Here is a 17,431-nt window from a genome sequence, read left to right as displayed (position 1 = left end):
TTTCCTTTTTTAACCCAACAACCAAGTGGATTCAAGAAATCATCTGGTAGATATAAAACAACTTAAAGGATTCCCACATTCAAGTCCGTTCTCTTCCTAGTCCCCAAAAGGAACCCTGAGTAAGTGGCAAATTCCAGCCATAAAAAAATAGTAATAATGAATCATAATCTCCAAGCAGTGTAAAGGGCCTTTCTCTTTGGGAAAACCCTGTAAGGCCCCAGTTCTCCTCCTTCCCCTTGAGAGAGAGAACACAAGAGCTACCGAGCAGAAACATCAAAGAGCCTGAGGCCTTGAGTGCTATGAGAAGCTTTAAACCTCAGGGGAAAGCATGGGTGGAAGATTTCATTCTAATTTAGGAAGTACAAAATATATATATACACAACTTAAGTCTTTCTTTCTTCATTAGGCTGCACGAATATATTCTGTCAACCGATAGTTCTTCCTGATCTTTAATTTGAAGTACTGCTACTTAATAAAAAATTGCACATTTTACCCTTTCCAGGAGAGTCACTGTCACCAGCCTTGCTCCCCACTTGGTGTTTACAACCTTTGGAATAGTTGTAACTTGTCACGTCCCCACCTCAGCCTTTGTTTGGCCTACTTTTCTAATTTTAGCTCTTTAATCGCTCTCATCTGAAGCCTGTCCTTCCTCGTTTCTAATTATACTCCTAACAAATACTTTTTGATGGATGTTGATGAATGTAAAATAAATTAAAAATGATTCTCATGCCAAGATATCTGTAGGGCTCAGCCCCTCCCCTTTCCAGGTCATTGCTCAAATGTCAAGTTCTTAGTAAAGCCTTCCTCGTCTACCTTGTTTAAAATGGATGTACACACACAGAGAGAAGCATAAACATACGTAAGTGCATTGCTCCTGTATATTCTATAACCCTTTCTTGCTTTATTTCCCCATAACATTTACTCCCATCTAACCTACAACATGTTTTACTTGTTTATATTGCTTATTGTTTGCTCTACCCACTAGAACTATAAACTTCATGAAGGTGAAGAGCTTTGCCTGATTGTTCACCCCAGTATCCTCAGTGCTCAGAAGACTACCTCACACTTAGTAGATGCTTGACAAGCCTTTATTATACAGCTTAATTTCATGAACTCCTTAACCACTCTTACTTAGCAGAAATAGAGCCTCCCCAGTAGAGGTCTTCTAAAAGACGCAGAAGTGGTGAATGAATTACAATCCCAAATAAGCACCAATGACTGACACTGGACATCTTATTTCCAAATCTGTGATCTGAAAAGATAACTGATTTCCCCTCAACCTGTCTTACCTTTCGTGATGCCAAGAACTCCATGCCCTTAGCCACTTGGAAGCTGTAACAGATGAGATGCTCCAAGGTCAGGAAGTCCTTATACAGGTCTTCAGGAGCTGTCCGAAGAGGCAGGAGGATGGAGATCAGTATTTTCATGAATTGGTGTGATTTGTTTCTAAGTTTGCTAGAGTAATAATCTTTTTAAGACTTGGGAGTTAAATTTTCAGGAAATAGAAACAGAGAGTCAATGTAAATGAGTCAATGTATCTTCTGTAAATCTCCTGAATCCCAATATCATTAGCCTCCATCACATCCCTTAGGAACAATACTGGTTTTTCCATTTTAGCCAAATTGAACCAGTAAATCCAGGAGGTAGAATAAGGTAATATTGACCTAGATAATCTGGGAAAGAAAGAGGACATTTCCAAATTTGCCACTTACACTGTTTTTTGTCATGTACCCAGAGGGATAAACAATAGTTTCATATCAAGAACTCTAAAAATAAGACAACAATATTCGGGGTCATTGAATCTCTTCTCTCCAGGATTTGTCCTGGGACAAAAGCCAAAAGTCAAACTATAATCTGCAATAGATAACTAAAAATACTAGAAATATATTTAATTCATTTTCAAACTTTAAAAGTGCTGTAAATACATTAAATCTGGCCTGGGAGGATGTTTTTTCCTGAGAGATAACAGAAACATGGAAAGACACATTTACGTAAATTGGTGTATTTACTTCAGTGCAACTGGTACAAATAAACACTAAGATATTAAATGGGTGTTTCAAAATCATCTCTTTGGTCAGATAAGACTTATGGCTTCTTTCCTGGAGACAAAGACCAGAGTAAACAAAAACTCAGTTGTAGTAATAACCTCATAAGTATTTAAAAGGCTGTGAGCCTTTTTCTCAACAACTCAACCTCTTAGGTTTCTGGCTCACTGGCCACTGTTTCTTGAAAGAGAAAGAGCAGGGTAGAGGCAGCACCACTCAGTGGGGGCCCAGCTAAATGAAGCCTAGACCGCCTCCACATGTGCTTCTAGACCAAGTCCCAGCCTCACACTACCTTCTCAGCTACTAAGGACAAGGAGTTAAATGCAAATTCTCTCTGTAGCCTCATGTCAAGGGAAACAGAGTGGGCTTCTTTCACTATTCCTCTAGACTTATGCCTCTAGGGGAGCCAGCCTGTCACCCATCTCTACATCCACAACGCTATCTCTGCTCCTTCTGAAGGAGGTAGAAATACAGTGTGTCCTGGAGCCGGCTGGAGTCCTGGAAGTTAGGCTTAGGACCACAGCTCCACCCATAAAGAGCACTAAAATATCACTGAGGCCGGGCGCGGTGGCTCACACCTATAATCCCAGCACTTTGGTGGGCTGAGGCAGGCAGATCATCTGAGGTCAGGAGTTCGAGACTAGCCTGGCCAACAAGGTAAAGCTCCATCTCTACTAAAAATATTTTTTAAAAAAATTAGCTGGGTGTGGTGGCAGGCACCTGTAATCCCAGCTACTCAGAAGGCTGGGGCACAAGAATCACTTGAACCCAAAAGGCGAAGGTTGCAGTAAGCCAAGATCGCACCATTGCACTCCAGCCTGGGCAACAGCATGATACTCCACCTCAAAAATATAAAAATAAAAGCAAATAAATAAAATATCACTGGAAACATAACTGAAAGGCCAGGATATTTATCAAGACTCCCCTGAGGAATAATGGTTGGAAGGAAGACTTGATAAGCCACTTGGCGTAGGGTAGAAACAACAGATGGCTCCTAAACTGCCTTTGGGATGGTTAGGTATAATGAAGAGAAAGACTTTTGCACAGGTAAAGCATGCAACATGGGGCTGAACCACTCTGGGGCTCTCCAGTGCAATGGAGAGGCTACTCAACTACCAGAAAACTTGTAGCCTCTCCCACTAATAAATGCCGAACCAGTATTTTAGGAACACTGCTGTGGTTGTAACTGACTGCTTATCCCACTTGGACCACGTAGATTTCTCAGGCTAGCTCTGCTTCACCTCCTGGTCTAGGGCTTCCACACTTCACTTTTGGGGAGGCAGAATGGAGGCAGTCTGTTATAGAAATTCAGGTCTCTTTCAAATTATGAGGTAGTATTGGACTTTTCCCATGATCAAATTCCTTGTGACACCCTATCACCCTGTCTGCTCCGACAAGAGTATGCCATAGCCTGCAGGAAGCACTGGCTAGTACCTTCCTCTTCTTCTACATCACTGAGGGACTTCTCCTCCACAAATCCAGAGCTGGCTGAGCTCTGGCTACTGGTGATGCTGTCCAAGCGCCGTTTCAGATCCACGGGGATTGCTCCAACATAGTCTTTCCCTTGACGGAATCGTGCCCCTTTGGTCTATAAAAAAGCAAAGGAAAAAACAAACTCCTTGAACACAAAATGAGTCTTTAAAAGTTTACAACCTTTAAAATGTGATAAATGGTGGAGATAACAGAAACTACTAAAAAGCAGGCGAGGACATAAATTTCAGGATTATGCCATCTCTGAGCTGAAATTTGGGGCAAGTTTTGTGCATGATAGCATTTCTTCCACAAAGCCTAGCTCCTTCTTTAGCTTAAAGACACAAATGCCACTTCGAGTTGCATTCAGACACACTCTCAGCATTAGGGTGCTCTTCACAGAGGGATTTACACTCCAGGGGCCAAATATGGCTAGGGGAGAGACAGAATAACCCAGAATTGTCCTACCCTCCGCCCTCCCCTTTCCCCGATCATACCTGCCTTCTCTCCCATGTCCACACTCTATAATGGGTCAGCAGATTAAAATCACAAAAATAGAACAGAAACATATGGCCCCCAGAAGGTAAAAGAGGAAGTTATAACAGCCAATAGGTAATATGAGAAGACTCCTCACAAGTTCTTCACAAAATTTCAACTAAAAAATTAACTTGTACCATTTTTAGTTTCCCTTCATTTTATAATGTGGCCAGAGCAGGATTAGGAAATGACATACCTTGTAGGGGACAAATTCATTTCTCTTGCTCCTCAGGTAAGTGGATAGGTTTCCAAACTTGCAGAATTCCACAATCACCATGAGTGGCCCTGCAGGCAGCATGTCCAGGAAGGAAAATGGGTATTCACTCGTGTTCCTCACTAAGTGTTTAATATAGTGATGAACCCAAAAACACCTTAGAAGAAGGCTACAACCTTTCATTGGGACAGGAGTGTAGAAATCAGCTGGTCCCAATCCCCTTATATAAACTTTTTTATATTATATATAGCTTTTCTTTTTTCCAGAAGACATTTTCACAAGATTAACCAAAATTTCAAAAGAAAACCCACCCATCTACTTGCTTTTCAATGCAATTACTTGATATGATTCCATTTTGGGGGTAACTACCCTTAAGCTTTCCAGTTTTAGGGAAGTTTACTCTTCTCACCTGGACATCTGTTACACAAGTAGCAAATTGAATCATAGTGGCATGACATTTCTTAATTCAGAGAAAGTTTTATAATAATTTAATTCTAGTACCAATTAAACCACCATGAAATATATTTATTCCTAGGAATCCACAAAGTATTCTAAGCTAAGAAAATCAAGTCCATGGGAGTTGATTGCTTTCCCTCTCCCTTAACTATCAGAGAGGCATGTTAAAATTGGGTGACCAAAACCATCCACAGTTACTCACCTCCTGGCTTGGTACAGGCACCTAGAAGGTTGACCACATTGAGATGGTGACCAATATGAATGAGGATCTTGAGTTCAGACATGAGGGCTCGATGCTCACTGTGTGTTGCTCCTTCTACAAATACAGTACAAGGAGGGAAATCTTAGGTGTGGACATTTCCTTCGGATAATTGGGGTCCCTCCTTCCCTGCATGCCACTATACAACTTACCCTCCAGGGGTAACACAGCTGTGACCTAGTTTACAGACCACATGCATTTCCCCAAAAGTCAAGTGTAAATTCTATTTTCTAATTTGAAATAAAATTCATATTTTAATTGAGCCAGAATGTTTGATATTTAAAGGAATCCATTGTGAAATCTTTTGCAAAGTGGAGAATACATCTGCAATGGAATAATGCCCAGATTCTCTTCTTTTACAAAACTATATTTTTGCATTTCAGGTTCACTACGATTCTGAGGGTCTGAAAGCATTTCAGTGCTTCCTCATAAGGAAGCGACACCATGTATTAAATATCTTCATGTGTTAGGGGCTATACCGAATGTTCCAGCCAATCTGTGCCGATCTGTGCAGGCAAATTAAGGCCAGCTGGAAAGACCAGTTGACACATGAGGCTGATGGCACTAAGACCATGTGTTTGATCCCGTTTGGACTGCTACACTTCCCTCTAACTCACAGGCATAGTCCACATCTAAGGCCCTGATGAGCCACCTCAAAATTACATACTCCCTTGGCCACAAGAGAAAAAAGGCAAATGGAGAAAGATAGCTTTGAAACGCACAAAACCTATTGGCAAAGGGTCAATGGCACTGCCTTCATCAATGAAAGAACATCACAATTGGAGAAAGAAGCTTTATTGTCGAACCTCTTGAAATGAAAATGGCCAGACCAGAATTCCATTACTATTAGAATTAACAATTATTTATAAAGCTTTTCATTTAAAAAATATAACCCATTCTATGTTATTCTAACACAACCATTCTTGTTTTGCAAATTATCTTTTACATATGAACATCTTTTACATATTCCAATTCTAGAGAACATGCTATTTTTGCATTCCACTATTTTCCTTTCGATGTCTGTAGATGGTCTATAATTATCTGATTCCACAATATATTAAGAAACAATTTTAATATAACCACAGTCCTTTTTTCCTGTAACCAGAACCACTAAGTACAACTGTGTTGGCTGAGCCCTGCACAAGGATAACCAGGCAAGAAGGTGAAACCCATCCCCAACTTTGCTTGCCAGACCGTGCACCCTGGCATAAAGCTACAAAGGAGGATCCTTTTTCCAGATTGCACAAGGGCATTATTTAGGCTGGCTGCATGTGTGGCTAGTAGGCCCACCTAAGCATAAACCTACTGATACAAGCCTTGCAACATGTTTAAAAACTAGATAAAACAGAAAGATCACCACATAATTTTGCTTTTACCTTTCAACATTTTGACTGCCACGGTCCTGCAAGTTGCTGTCTTGTCAATTCCAAAGGCATCTGCTTCAATCACTTGGCCAAAGGCACCACGGCCAAGGGGCTTACCTAGAGTCAACAACAATAGCAACAAGAAAACGGACTTGGATTACTATACAACCAACGTGATATGCAGAGATGTCAACTAGATAGGGTGACCACACATCCCAATTTAACATGGATAGTCCAGTTTACTCCTTTGTCCTGGCTTACTTATTTAATAAGTCCCCCTTCACTCTCCAAATGTCCTGCTTTGGATGACTACATAGGGACCCTACCTCTAAGTGGCTAAATGAATGACTATCCAAATTCAAGAGATGGAATTAATATTTCTAAACCAGAATCCAACATCTGAATACACCACATTTGTCATCGTTCTAATGGAGGAAGAGACGGCCTGGTAAACACAATATCAAATTAATAGCAATTGAAAATGCACCTAGCTTCAGCCGGTCTCTGGGGAATTCCCATTTGCTGGCATCATAAGGCAGTCGTTCACAGTGTTCGTCCAATGGGAGTTCATCAGGATCCATGACAATGGACAAGTAGCCTGTCTTCAGTTCCCCTCCATTGGCCTAGAAAGCATCAATCCTTCCAGTCACATACACACTGTCGTTTGGCTGTTGTTTCGTGTGCTTGTTATTGCTGTTTATTGGAACCTCTTTCCTGTCTCATTTTCCAACAAAACTCATGGAGTTTGAGAGTAGTCCTATTATAACCCTGCTTCTAGTTTCCCTTGTCCCCCAAAGGAGCTCAGAATTAAGATTTTAAAGCTTAATTACACTAGACAGTTCAAGCCCCTTTCCTCTCTAGTGGCTTCTATCAATTAAATCCCTGAGATCCAGCCAAAAGAAAGTGGGCAAGAATGTTATTGTATTGAAATAAAATGTGCCCATTGAGCCAATAACAATGGGAAGAAACAACTCAAAGAACCCCAATCAGTTTTCATTAATCATGAAAACCAATGTGCATGGGCAGAAGGGAAATTATTTTGTTACCCGCTTAACGGTCCGTAGGATGATGACAAGAAGTAGCCAGAAGAACATGGCAATCACTGCCGTGCCTACTAGAATAATGATTTCCAAGTTTGTCTTTTCCTGAGCACCTGGAAAGACACAATTAAATGGTATCAACAGTTGGAAACTTATATTTTTGTAAGATGACAAATTTTAGCACTAAAGCGAGATCCCAAGCTTACCAACTTGGAAAAATCCTACAGGACAGTAGTCACACACCCCTAACTTGAATGGAGTCTACAGAATTCTTTTTTTTAACTTAATTTTTATTTATTTATTTATTTTTAGAGACAGGGTTTCTTTCTGTGCTCCAGGCTGGAGTCCCATGACACAATCATAGCTCCTTGCAGCCTCCAACTCCTAGGCTCAAGCAATTCTCCCACCTCAGCCTCCCAAGTAGCTGGGACTACAGGTGCATACCACCAAGCCCAGCTAATGTTTCTTTTATTTTCTGTAGAGACAGGGTCTCATTATATTGCCCAGGCTAGTCTCGAACTCCTGGCCTCAAGCCATCCCCCGGCCTTGGCCTCCCACAGTGCAGGGATTACAGGCATAAGCCACCATACCTGGCCTACAGAATTGTTAATGGAAAATGTAAAGCTTGCAAAACACTGCTCATGTAAACTTCCAACAATAAAATTCTAAAGTAATTAAGCATAGAAATAGTAATGCCTTAAAAGTCAAACATAAAAAGTGTTTAAAGGAAGAGCAGTCTTCAGTGGAAAGAAAACAGATCATTCTCTACAGAGAAAAAAAAATTTCTATTTGAGGAAAACAAAAGTCTTCTTTTAAACTGATAGTCAATATATTTATCTGTGCAGAGTTTGCAAAAGGATCATATAAGAAACCAAGTAGGGAAATAAAGTTTTTTGACCTGAGAGCTACTAATGACCACGTATCTACTATGCAGTTATCACTTTAAACATGCCATTCCACTTAATCTCCTCAACAACTCTCAGTTTTCAAATGAAGAAACAGATGATCAGAGAGCTTAAGCTACTTGACTGAGGGCACATAGCTAGTCAGTGGTTCAGTCAAGAGATAAAGAGGCCTGTCCAACATGAACTAACCATTACATACACTACCCCGTCCCTTGTGGCAGGAGCCTGAGTGAGGAGAAAAGGAAGAATCAAGATGAGCACATCATGCATGGTCTGGTAATGGGAGTTTCAAACCACTCAGGAGAGGAAAGAGAAGCGGAAACTAGAGGTCCACAAGCAAAGCTGCAGATGACCAGGGCTTCAGAGGACAGCTCTGAGTGGAAGAAACAAAATGCAGAAGCAGGCTTTCCACTAAGAGTGATTAGCAAAGAGATGATAAGGAAGTAGTCATCACTTGGGGCCTCCCATCAGAAGAGTGCAAGGAGAATCAAACGGGCCACAAGCTGTGCGGATGGCCCATTACAGCCTCAAGAGAGCAGAAGACAAGTAATAAACTGGTTTGCAAACTAAGTAATACATTGGTTTGCAAACTAGAAGTTAAGTTAACCATTGAGAGACAAGCACAATTATGCTTGGAGTAAATTTTGTTTCTCTGGTGGTCCTAGGGAAGTAATTCTCTATTTATACACACAGATTTAAAAGTCCAGTTGTACATAGAAGATAAAAAGTTCAAAGAGTCTATTTTCTATGTGTTTTTATATTAATATTCTCACATAACATTTGGGAACCTAGCAGGAGTATTAAATATCTAGCTCTGCCTTTCTTAGCATTCACTCCAGGTAAGAACTATAATCTCTATGCCAGTGTTACCTAGTTAGGCATCTGTAACCAGCTGCGGGCCACCAACAAGAGGTAATGCAGAGCACCGGAGACAATCTAGAAGTCATTCTGTGGATTTGCCCTAAAACATGAATCACTTTGGAAATGACAAAACTGCCATGGTCTTTGAAGTCTTTATTTGCAAGTGTAGCTTATGAAACACTAATAAGCTTATACATTTGAAAACATGTCAACCTATCTCGATGCAACACTTGGCATCATAGATTTGACAGAGTAAAGGGACGAAAATCTAGACTTTGAGAGACAAGTTAGGATGAGTTCATAGAAATCCATCGATCCCGGCCGGGCGCGGTGGCTCAAGCCTGTAGTCCCAGCACTTTGGGAGGCCGAGACGGGCGGATCACAAGGTCAGGAGATCGAGACCATCCTGGCTAACACGGTGAAACCCCGTCTCTACAAAAAAAAATACAAAAAACTAGCCGGGCGAGGTGGCGGGTGCCTGTAGTCCCAGCTACTCAGGAGGCTGAGGCAGGAGAATGGCGTAAACCCGGGAGGCGGAGCTTGCAGTGAGCTGAGATCCGGCCACTGCACTCCAGCCTGGGCGACAGAGCGAGACTCTGTCTCAAAAAAAAAAAAAAGAAATCCATCGATCCCTTCTATCACCATACTTCTTTCTTACCCTTGCATACCGTACTTTTACCCACACAACACAGTTTTATTCTTCCCCTGTGGGCTACAAAAAAAGTCATAGGGATGTACTTCTTAAGATAAAATATTCTGCCACAAATTACTTTTCCTAGCTAAGAAAATGACAGATTTCACATCACTCCTGCATACACACATATTGAGATAAAAACCAAAAATTTTCCATTTCAGAACAGTAATGGTCTATTGTTCAGAAGGGAATCTTAATTATTTCTAGTCCAATTAAAACTCGGAATCCTTGTGACTATCTGGATAGCATTGACTGCCATGATTAGGCAGCAATTCTAAAGTTTTTCCAAATAAATATAAAGGCATCATTTCTATAAGTTAATCAAGCCATTCAAACAAAGACAGAATCAGGGAAAGGAGGCTATTCATCCTGCCTGGTTAAGAATTTTTCCACAATAAGAACTTCAGGAACAGGAAATGTGATGCAAGCAGAATTATAACAACATTAATTATGTTCGCTGTTTAAAAGAATACATACTTACTGAGAAAATTTACAAAGTTCAAAGAATATTAAAAATCATCTGTAGTTGCCCTACTCAAAGTGAATGTGTGTCTCTAAGATACAATCTAATCTTTTAAAAAACCACAGAATGTATCTATGACATCCCACTGACCTTCTTTTTCTCTTTTAAGTTCCGGGATATATGTGCAAAATGCTCAGGTTTGTTACACAGGTAAACATGTGCCATGGTGATTTGCTGCACCTATTAATCCATCTCCTAGGTATTAAGCCCAGCATGCATTAGCTATTTTTCCTGATGCTCTCCCTCTCCCCACCCTACAATAGGCCCCAGTGTGTGTTATTCCCTTTCCTGTGTCTATGTGTTCACACTGTTCAGCTCCCACTTATAAGTGAGAATGTGTGGTGTTTGGTTTTCTGTTCCTGTGTTAGTTTGCTGAGGATAATGGCTTCCAGCTCCATCCATGCAGCTGCAAAGGACATGATCAGATTCCTTTTTACAGCTGCATAGCATTCCATGGTGTATATGCACCACATTTTTTTTTTTTTATCCCACTGACCTTCTATTATGAAAAATGCCTCCACTTTTGCACAGCCAAGAACACTGCATGCCTGGCAGGTGTAGAGGCCTTCGTCCTCCTTCCTCACTCTGCGGATAGTGAGGTTCCGGTTCCCATCCTTCAATACAATGCCTAAGAAAGGAAGAAAATGATCATTCTCATTTATGATGACGTGGTCTGTGAAGCTTTTTAGGGAAATTTAGAAACTATAAATGCTGCCCTTCATCTTGTTCTATTGTCTAACTTCGTAGGGTCACATGGGATCTACTGCTGACTAATCTCCTATATGGCTTTCATGAAAATTCAGCAGGGCCCCATACTCCAATTCCAAGTCTATGAAATGAGCCAGGCCATGGAAACCAATACTGCTTTTTTTCTACATTATATCAAGAAATAACATAGCTTTTTTATGTCATATCCCTGGGTAAGTTCTGCAACCGAAGAGTAATAGCCAAGTTCTATTTACCTGAGTCTTCTACAAGGGTCTCATTATCTTTAAACCACATGATCTGTGGAGGGGGATTCCCAGATGCCGTGCATGAGACTTCAATGGTTTCCCCAATACTCGTGGTCTGATTCTCTAGGTTTCCTGTGATCATGGGTGCCACGCGCTCTAGACACACAAAAAGAAAATCACAGAACATGGAATTGTAACTTTTGAAGTGGCTCTAGTATCACCAAACTTTTAAACAGTTTAAATTTAGTGAAAAGGAACTTGTTGATTTATTAGGTTGAACATACACAGAAGTTAATAACAGCACCATTGGTCACCAGGTAAAGTTAAATGAAACAAGTCAGTCAGGACACTGAAAACAAATTAACGGCTTTTAACATTCATATTAGTGGCACTAGCTGGTAATCCCATCGCAAAAGAAAGGTTCAGGGTCACCTTTATGGATTTTTCCTGTAATCAGGCACAGCCTCCCCAGCTGAAAACTTCCCTCCTGTGAAGGTTCTAGTCAATGACACCCTAGAATCCCTTCAAATTTCTCTTGGAAGTGCCAAATTTTAGTATCATTCAACACATAATGCCTTACATTTATTTGGCAATTCTTATAAACTTTGTTTATACAATTTGCGTTCCTCACTATTGATCTTACGTAATGAGCAGAATAGGACTGCTAGCGTTATCTCACAGATGAAATAAATGATGTTCAGTGACATTAAACTACTTGTCCATGTCCCTACAACTAAGTAAACAGTTGAACTGTTTACTGAATCTGGTGAGGCTAAAAAATCAGTTCAGTGCTATTTCCACTAAAACACAAGCAAAACAACAACACCCTAAGGGAAGTCATGGATTTAAAGAAAATGAAGCCCATGAGTATTTATTTAAATGTATAAGAAAACTTTAGATTTATTCTTTCTTCAGATCATCAAAGTGCTGCGGAAATATCTTGTCCCAACGAACTGAACAGCAAAAGGAATCATGCTGAAAAAAATCCACTTCAACGCTTAGCAAAATGAGATTACCTCAACAGCGTACTACATTGAAGTCTAAGCAAATGTACTGGATTCTAGCCTATTTCTAAGACTAGATTTTAGGAAAACAAGTTAGGAGTCCTTAAGGAAGCAAACCAGCTAACTGTGAGCACATATTTTTCTGGGCAAAGCTAGGCCAGGAGCCTACTTCACATCTCTTTCTCAATTCTTCCATAACCTTGAAGCCAGACCAGCCAACAGAAAATCCATGGTGAACTATGTGGTGTGACTTGAAGGGTCCTGGCTTGACCCCAAAGTATCTCTTCTTATGACACCTGAGTCTTAAAACTAGCGAACTTTATGCTAGTGTCTGTCAGAAGCTGCCTCTTCAAATACACCAAGGCCTCTGATGAAGACATTACCCTCAAACTGTGGTATAGATGAATTTACTTGGGCAATTTCCTTTCTAACAGTAAAAAAAAAAAAAAAAAAAAAAACAGAGGGCACATATATCCTAGGAATTGAAAGGGACACCAAAAGAAGAGAAAATGGAGAGAAGTGGTGCAAAGAGATGCTCCCCAAATTTGCCTAATTTTCCCACAGACAGAGCCATGGCTGCCCAGTTTTTGCACAAGGCATGAGGTTAGACAAGGGGTAGAGAGTGCCCCTATGGAGGAATTTACAGAGCTATCTGCTCACTGAAGTGATCGTCCCATTGACCTTGGACTATGCTGGACCATGTGGGTTGCCCCAGAGGTACAGACTGACCCAGAGGTACAGACAGAATGTAGCTTTCTTCCCATGGAATCTTCTAGGTCTTAAACTCAGCCCATCATCCCACTCTTCATGAAGCAGGTGCCTTTTTGAGCACTTAGTGTATGCTGCTATGCTGTATGACTAGAGCTACAGCAGGGAGCAAAACAGAGAACAATTTCTGTCCTCATGGACACAGAGACCTCACTGTGCTGTGACTTCCCAGTGGTTCCCTATGTTCCCCTCCTTTCTTTCATGTTTACCACTGTGAATTTCTGACACTCTCCTAGCTCATAGCAGGCATTCCACAAATATGCGTCTGTTTAAATAAATGGATACCCAAGATAAGGCAGAAGTTTCCCTGGTTCAAGCTAATCCCTTGCATATACTAGCGAATTACTCCATCATCAGGTTTTGTTATTTTCTCTTTTCAATACATCATTTCATTATTAGTAGCTTCTTTCTGCCTCAGGGACTTTCGGTGAAGAAGTGTGCACCAGTTTACAACATAATCTCCTAGAGGACAGTACTCTTTGCATAGCACCTGAATTGCACTACATTTAAGGCATTCCAACTGCCCCTGCACAATGATCCAGAATTGTCTCCCTACCGAGGACTGTGAGCTGCCTGACCACACAATGTCTTTTCTTGGTCTTCCTGTCTTGAGCAAGGCAGACATAGTCTCCTTGGTCCTGCAAGGATGCATTCTTAAGCTCCATGATCAAAATGTCATTTGTGCTATTAGAGAATATAGTGGCATTCAATTTCCAAAGAGTATCCAAGTTCTTGCAAACAGGTGTGGGCAACTCTCCCACGTGGACTGGCAGAGGCTGTGGACCAAGCTTGTACCATGTGAGGTTCTCAAACGTAGATTTGTCTGCAGTACACCACAAAGACACGCTCTCCTGCTCAGTGGGCTGCAAGTCAGGTTGCAAAGTAATTTCAGGACCCCCTAAAATGTAAAGACCACAGTTACTGAATGGTGATTTAACTTGGTACAGCTCACTATCATCTTGCTGCTTTCAGACTACTACAAAGTACCAAAAGAAGTGAAGCTCTATCAGTTCCAGGTGATGTACTACAACTTGACAAACAAACTAGACAATTCAGGTTCCTAAATATCTTATTTGGCTAAAACATATTACTTGAAAATGTAAATGAATTCCTCAGATATTTACCACATCTCCACTGTGAACTCTACGCAATGTTTAATATTTTAAAAATCCAAAGCAAAATCTCTAATCCTAACAGAATTTTAAAAATTAGGTCTTCATTAACACTAACACTCAATGATATGAAAGCTACATTTATGCCAATGAATTAGCCCTGACTATAATATTCCATTCAGCACAATCAGCTGAAGCTTATCCATCAAACTAAGATGCACAGGCAGAATCAGCAGCATTGGGAAGGCACTGCTCCTATGTCATTCTGATTGCCTCCAGAAAGCCCACCCTTATCAACTGCTCCACAGCAAGCCCACCAATATGTACTGAAGCTCAATAAGCCATGCACTGTGCCAGACTCTGAAGACGGAGATGTAAATAACGACACAGAGCTTGCGGTTTAAAGCATCTGTGAAACCATTCTCTCTGCAGTGAAGTTAGAAGCACTGACTTAAGCCCAGGAGATATCTGAGGAGTTTTAATTTATGAATGAAAGCATCAATGATCAATCCAAATCCTCTTTCCTAAATGCCATGCCACTCACATGAATGGCAAAAACAACAGGAATTACACAGCTTAGTACCCACTGTGTGAGTGATCCAACCCAACCCTCCAGAGAAGAGTACTTACTGGTCACGTGGAAGGAGATCACCCTCTCTCCTCTCCCGACTTTGTTGACCGCTTCACATTTGTACAAAGCTGACACATTTGCCGCTTGGATAACAAGGGTACTTACAGTCTGTGGGGGAAAAACAACTCTCAGGCCATAAACAATGCAGCTTTTTTGTGCACAAGTACTCAGTCCAGCAGTCTCCACAATCACTCCAACCTGCCTATGCCATTCCCACTTCCGCAGTGATTGGACACTTTCGAATTTATGCAATTACAGGTTGAGTATCCCTTATTCAAAATGCTTGGGACCAAAAGTATTTTGGATTTTGGATTTTTCTGGATTTTGGAATATTTGCATTGTATACTTACCAGTTGAGCATCTCTAATCTGAAAATCCAAAATGCTCCAACAAGCATTTCCTTTGAGCATCAGGTCGGCACTCAAAAAGTTCAGAATTTGAAGCATTTTGGATTTGGGGTTTTCAGGTTTGGGATACTTACTCAATTTGTATAATTATGCTGCTGTGGAGCTTACACATTATACAAAAAGGGCTTTGGAAACCATGAAACTATTGATGTGTTTCAATATATGATACACATTTTTTCATTCTCATGTTTATAAAATCAAAATCACCCTACACAGATGCATAGATTTAATGTCATAGACCTTTGATTTTTCTCTAATAAGCTATTAATAAGTTAATGGTATGGCTAAAAGTCTAAAGTATTTTCAAAGTGACTTAATATGCTATTATTTTATCACCTAGACTATTTGATTATTAATCTCCAATATGCCTCACATATTATTGTAGCATCCTTCCGTTAAAGACAGATTTTCAAATTTTAAAACTTCAAACTCACTTTGTTTTTTCCTTCAATTAGAGCAAATTGATTTTTATTGACTTCCATTTTATTTCCTCCCTGGAAGTCCTCCACACTTCTCCATTCTTCACAAGGGTATGGGTTTGTCACTGAGACAGCTTGGCTATAAGAAAGAGATAACAGAGCATATTATGATTTAATTTTTCTTTAATTCTAGTCAAGAGTAAGGAAAAGATTCAGACTTTGGTTATTCTGTTCTTAGAAATAACTTCCAATGCAGCCTACCATGGTACAAGACTTGGCGCCAATTAAAAATAGGCATTGACTATGAAGGAAAAGGTTCTAGGTAGATTCATTCAGGATACGGGAGGGAAGCAGCTATTCTGGGAACAAACCTTCATTCATAAATTGCATCGACAAGACAATTCAAGTTAATTTAGTTCAAAGGAAGGCAAGGAAACTTAGAAACCACTGGGCTCCTTAAAGTAATTTCTCTGGGACCATGGTCTCTGTGAAGGAAATGATCAGCAGCTGAGGAAGAAGCTCGTAGTGGCCATTTCAAAAACAACAACAGGAAGTGGACTGCTTAGGGTGGTAGTGGGTTGGCTGCTGCTGTTATGTTTTTCCCTAAGGATGTCTGGACTTGTGTCAGAGCATGATAAGCTGGGCCTGAGACCCTGAGGACTGGGGCTGGGTCTATCACTGCCTCTCATCTATCAGCATTTCCTCTGAGAGATGGATCTTCACACAGACAAGAAGGAGCGATGTGATATTCACCAGTTGATTGGTATTGGGAAAAAAAACAAAGACTGGCAATTAGCAAACTGAGCAAATAGCCTGTGTTTGGAGAAGTGTACCTCAGGGATAACCTAACAAGGCTGAGCTTAGCTAATCCCAAAGTAGATACTCCAAGCAAAGACATCCCTTAAAATGTAAGACACAGAGAAAGATGGATGGAGATTCAGGCTACCTCTTGAGAGAAAACTTTCTTCTGTTTAGGCTTCTCCATTTAGGATGGAGTCATATCATAGCTCAGCTGTAAGAAATGCAAGACGGCAGGAAAGCAAAGAGCGTGTGGCCTTCCTCACCTGGGCTCGTTGGGGCACTCTTCCTCCAACTGCCAATACCAGTGGATGTGACGCGGGGGAGGAATGGCATAGACCGTACACGTCAGCGTTTGAGTGGTGCCGTACTGGTAGGAATCCACAGGAGAGATCAGAGATTTCTCACCAATCTGAGGTGGGACTGAAGATAGGAGAAACCACTTTTGAATTGTCAGTCAGCTTTGAAGAATGGGAAATAGAGGATTTCAGCAACTAAAGCTGACTTTCTTTAAGCATATGATTTTGCTTCCACTTTCTTTTTTGAAGAACACTTAGATGTGGAAACAAGAGACCTGAGTTCTAGTGATACTCATAAAAATAACAACTAGCCAGGCATGGGGGCTCATGCCTGTAATCTCAGTATTTTGGGAGGCCAAGGTATGTGGATCACTTAAGCCCAGGAGATCAAGACCAGCCTAGGCCACATGGTGAGACCCCATCTCTACCAAAAAAAAAAAAAAAAAAAGAAATTGAATAAAATAACAAAATAAAATAAAAATGGCAATAAGCTAATAAACTAACAAGTTGAATGACTTTATGCAAGTGTTGAAATCCTGTGCCTCTCATCTGCATTACAGAGATAGTTCTCTCTGTCATCTCAGGTTCACGAGATCAAGGAAAGGCTACAGAAAATAGCTGAAATAGCACAGTAAATACATTTATTATGTGCCAAGCATTGTTTGAAGTGCT

At 40.7% G+C, this 17,431-nt stretch overlaps 1 protein-coding gene across 1 annotated transcript in view; it reads right to left on the bottom strand.

Annotated features, from left to right (window-relative positions):
* The window catches only part of KDR (kinase insert domain receptor), a 48,106-nt gene that overhangs the window by 12,827 nt on the left and 17,848 nt on the right, over nucleotides 1-17,431 (bottom strand). The window contains exons 10-22 of the mRNA XM_023192242.2: nucleotides 16,727-16,883; nucleotides 15,678-15,801; nucleotides 14,836-14,944; nucleotides 13,650-13,991; nucleotides 11,331-11,477; nucleotides 10,865-10,996; nucleotides 7,392-7,498; nucleotides 6,833-6,968; nucleotides 6,358-6,462; nucleotides 4,925-5,038; nucleotides 4,249-4,337; nucleotides 3,480-3,633; nucleotides 1,290-1,387 (exon numbers count right to left, since the gene is read on the bottom strand). Coding sequence (XP_023048010.1) covers nucleotides 1,290-1,387; nucleotides 3,480-3,633; nucleotides 4,249-4,337; nucleotides 4,925-5,038; nucleotides 6,358-6,462; nucleotides 6,833-6,968; nucleotides 7,392-7,498; nucleotides 10,865-10,996; nucleotides 11,331-11,477; nucleotides 13,650-13,991; nucleotides 14,836-14,944; nucleotides 15,678-15,801; nucleotides 16,727-16,883 — 1,814 coding nt within the window. The remainder of the gene's footprint in view (nucleotides 1-1,289; nucleotides 1,388-3,479; nucleotides 3,634-4,248; nucleotides 4,338-4,924; nucleotides 5,039-6,357; nucleotides 6,463-6,832; nucleotides 6,969-7,391; nucleotides 7,499-10,864; nucleotides 10,997-11,330; nucleotides 11,478-13,649; nucleotides 13,992-14,835; nucleotides 14,945-15,677; nucleotides 15,802-16,726; nucleotides 16,884-17,431) is intronic.

This window comes from Piliocolobus tephrosceles, chromosome 3 (assembly GCF_002776525.5).
Source record: "Piliocolobus tephrosceles isolate RC106 chromosome 3, ASM277652v3, whole genome shotgun sequence".
In the NCBI taxonomy this organism is placed as follows: Eukaryota; Metazoa; Chordata; class Mammalia; order Primates; family Cercopithecidae; genus Piliocolobus; species Piliocolobus tephrosceles.
This window is presented reverse-complemented; position numbering and strand designations above follow the sequence as displayed.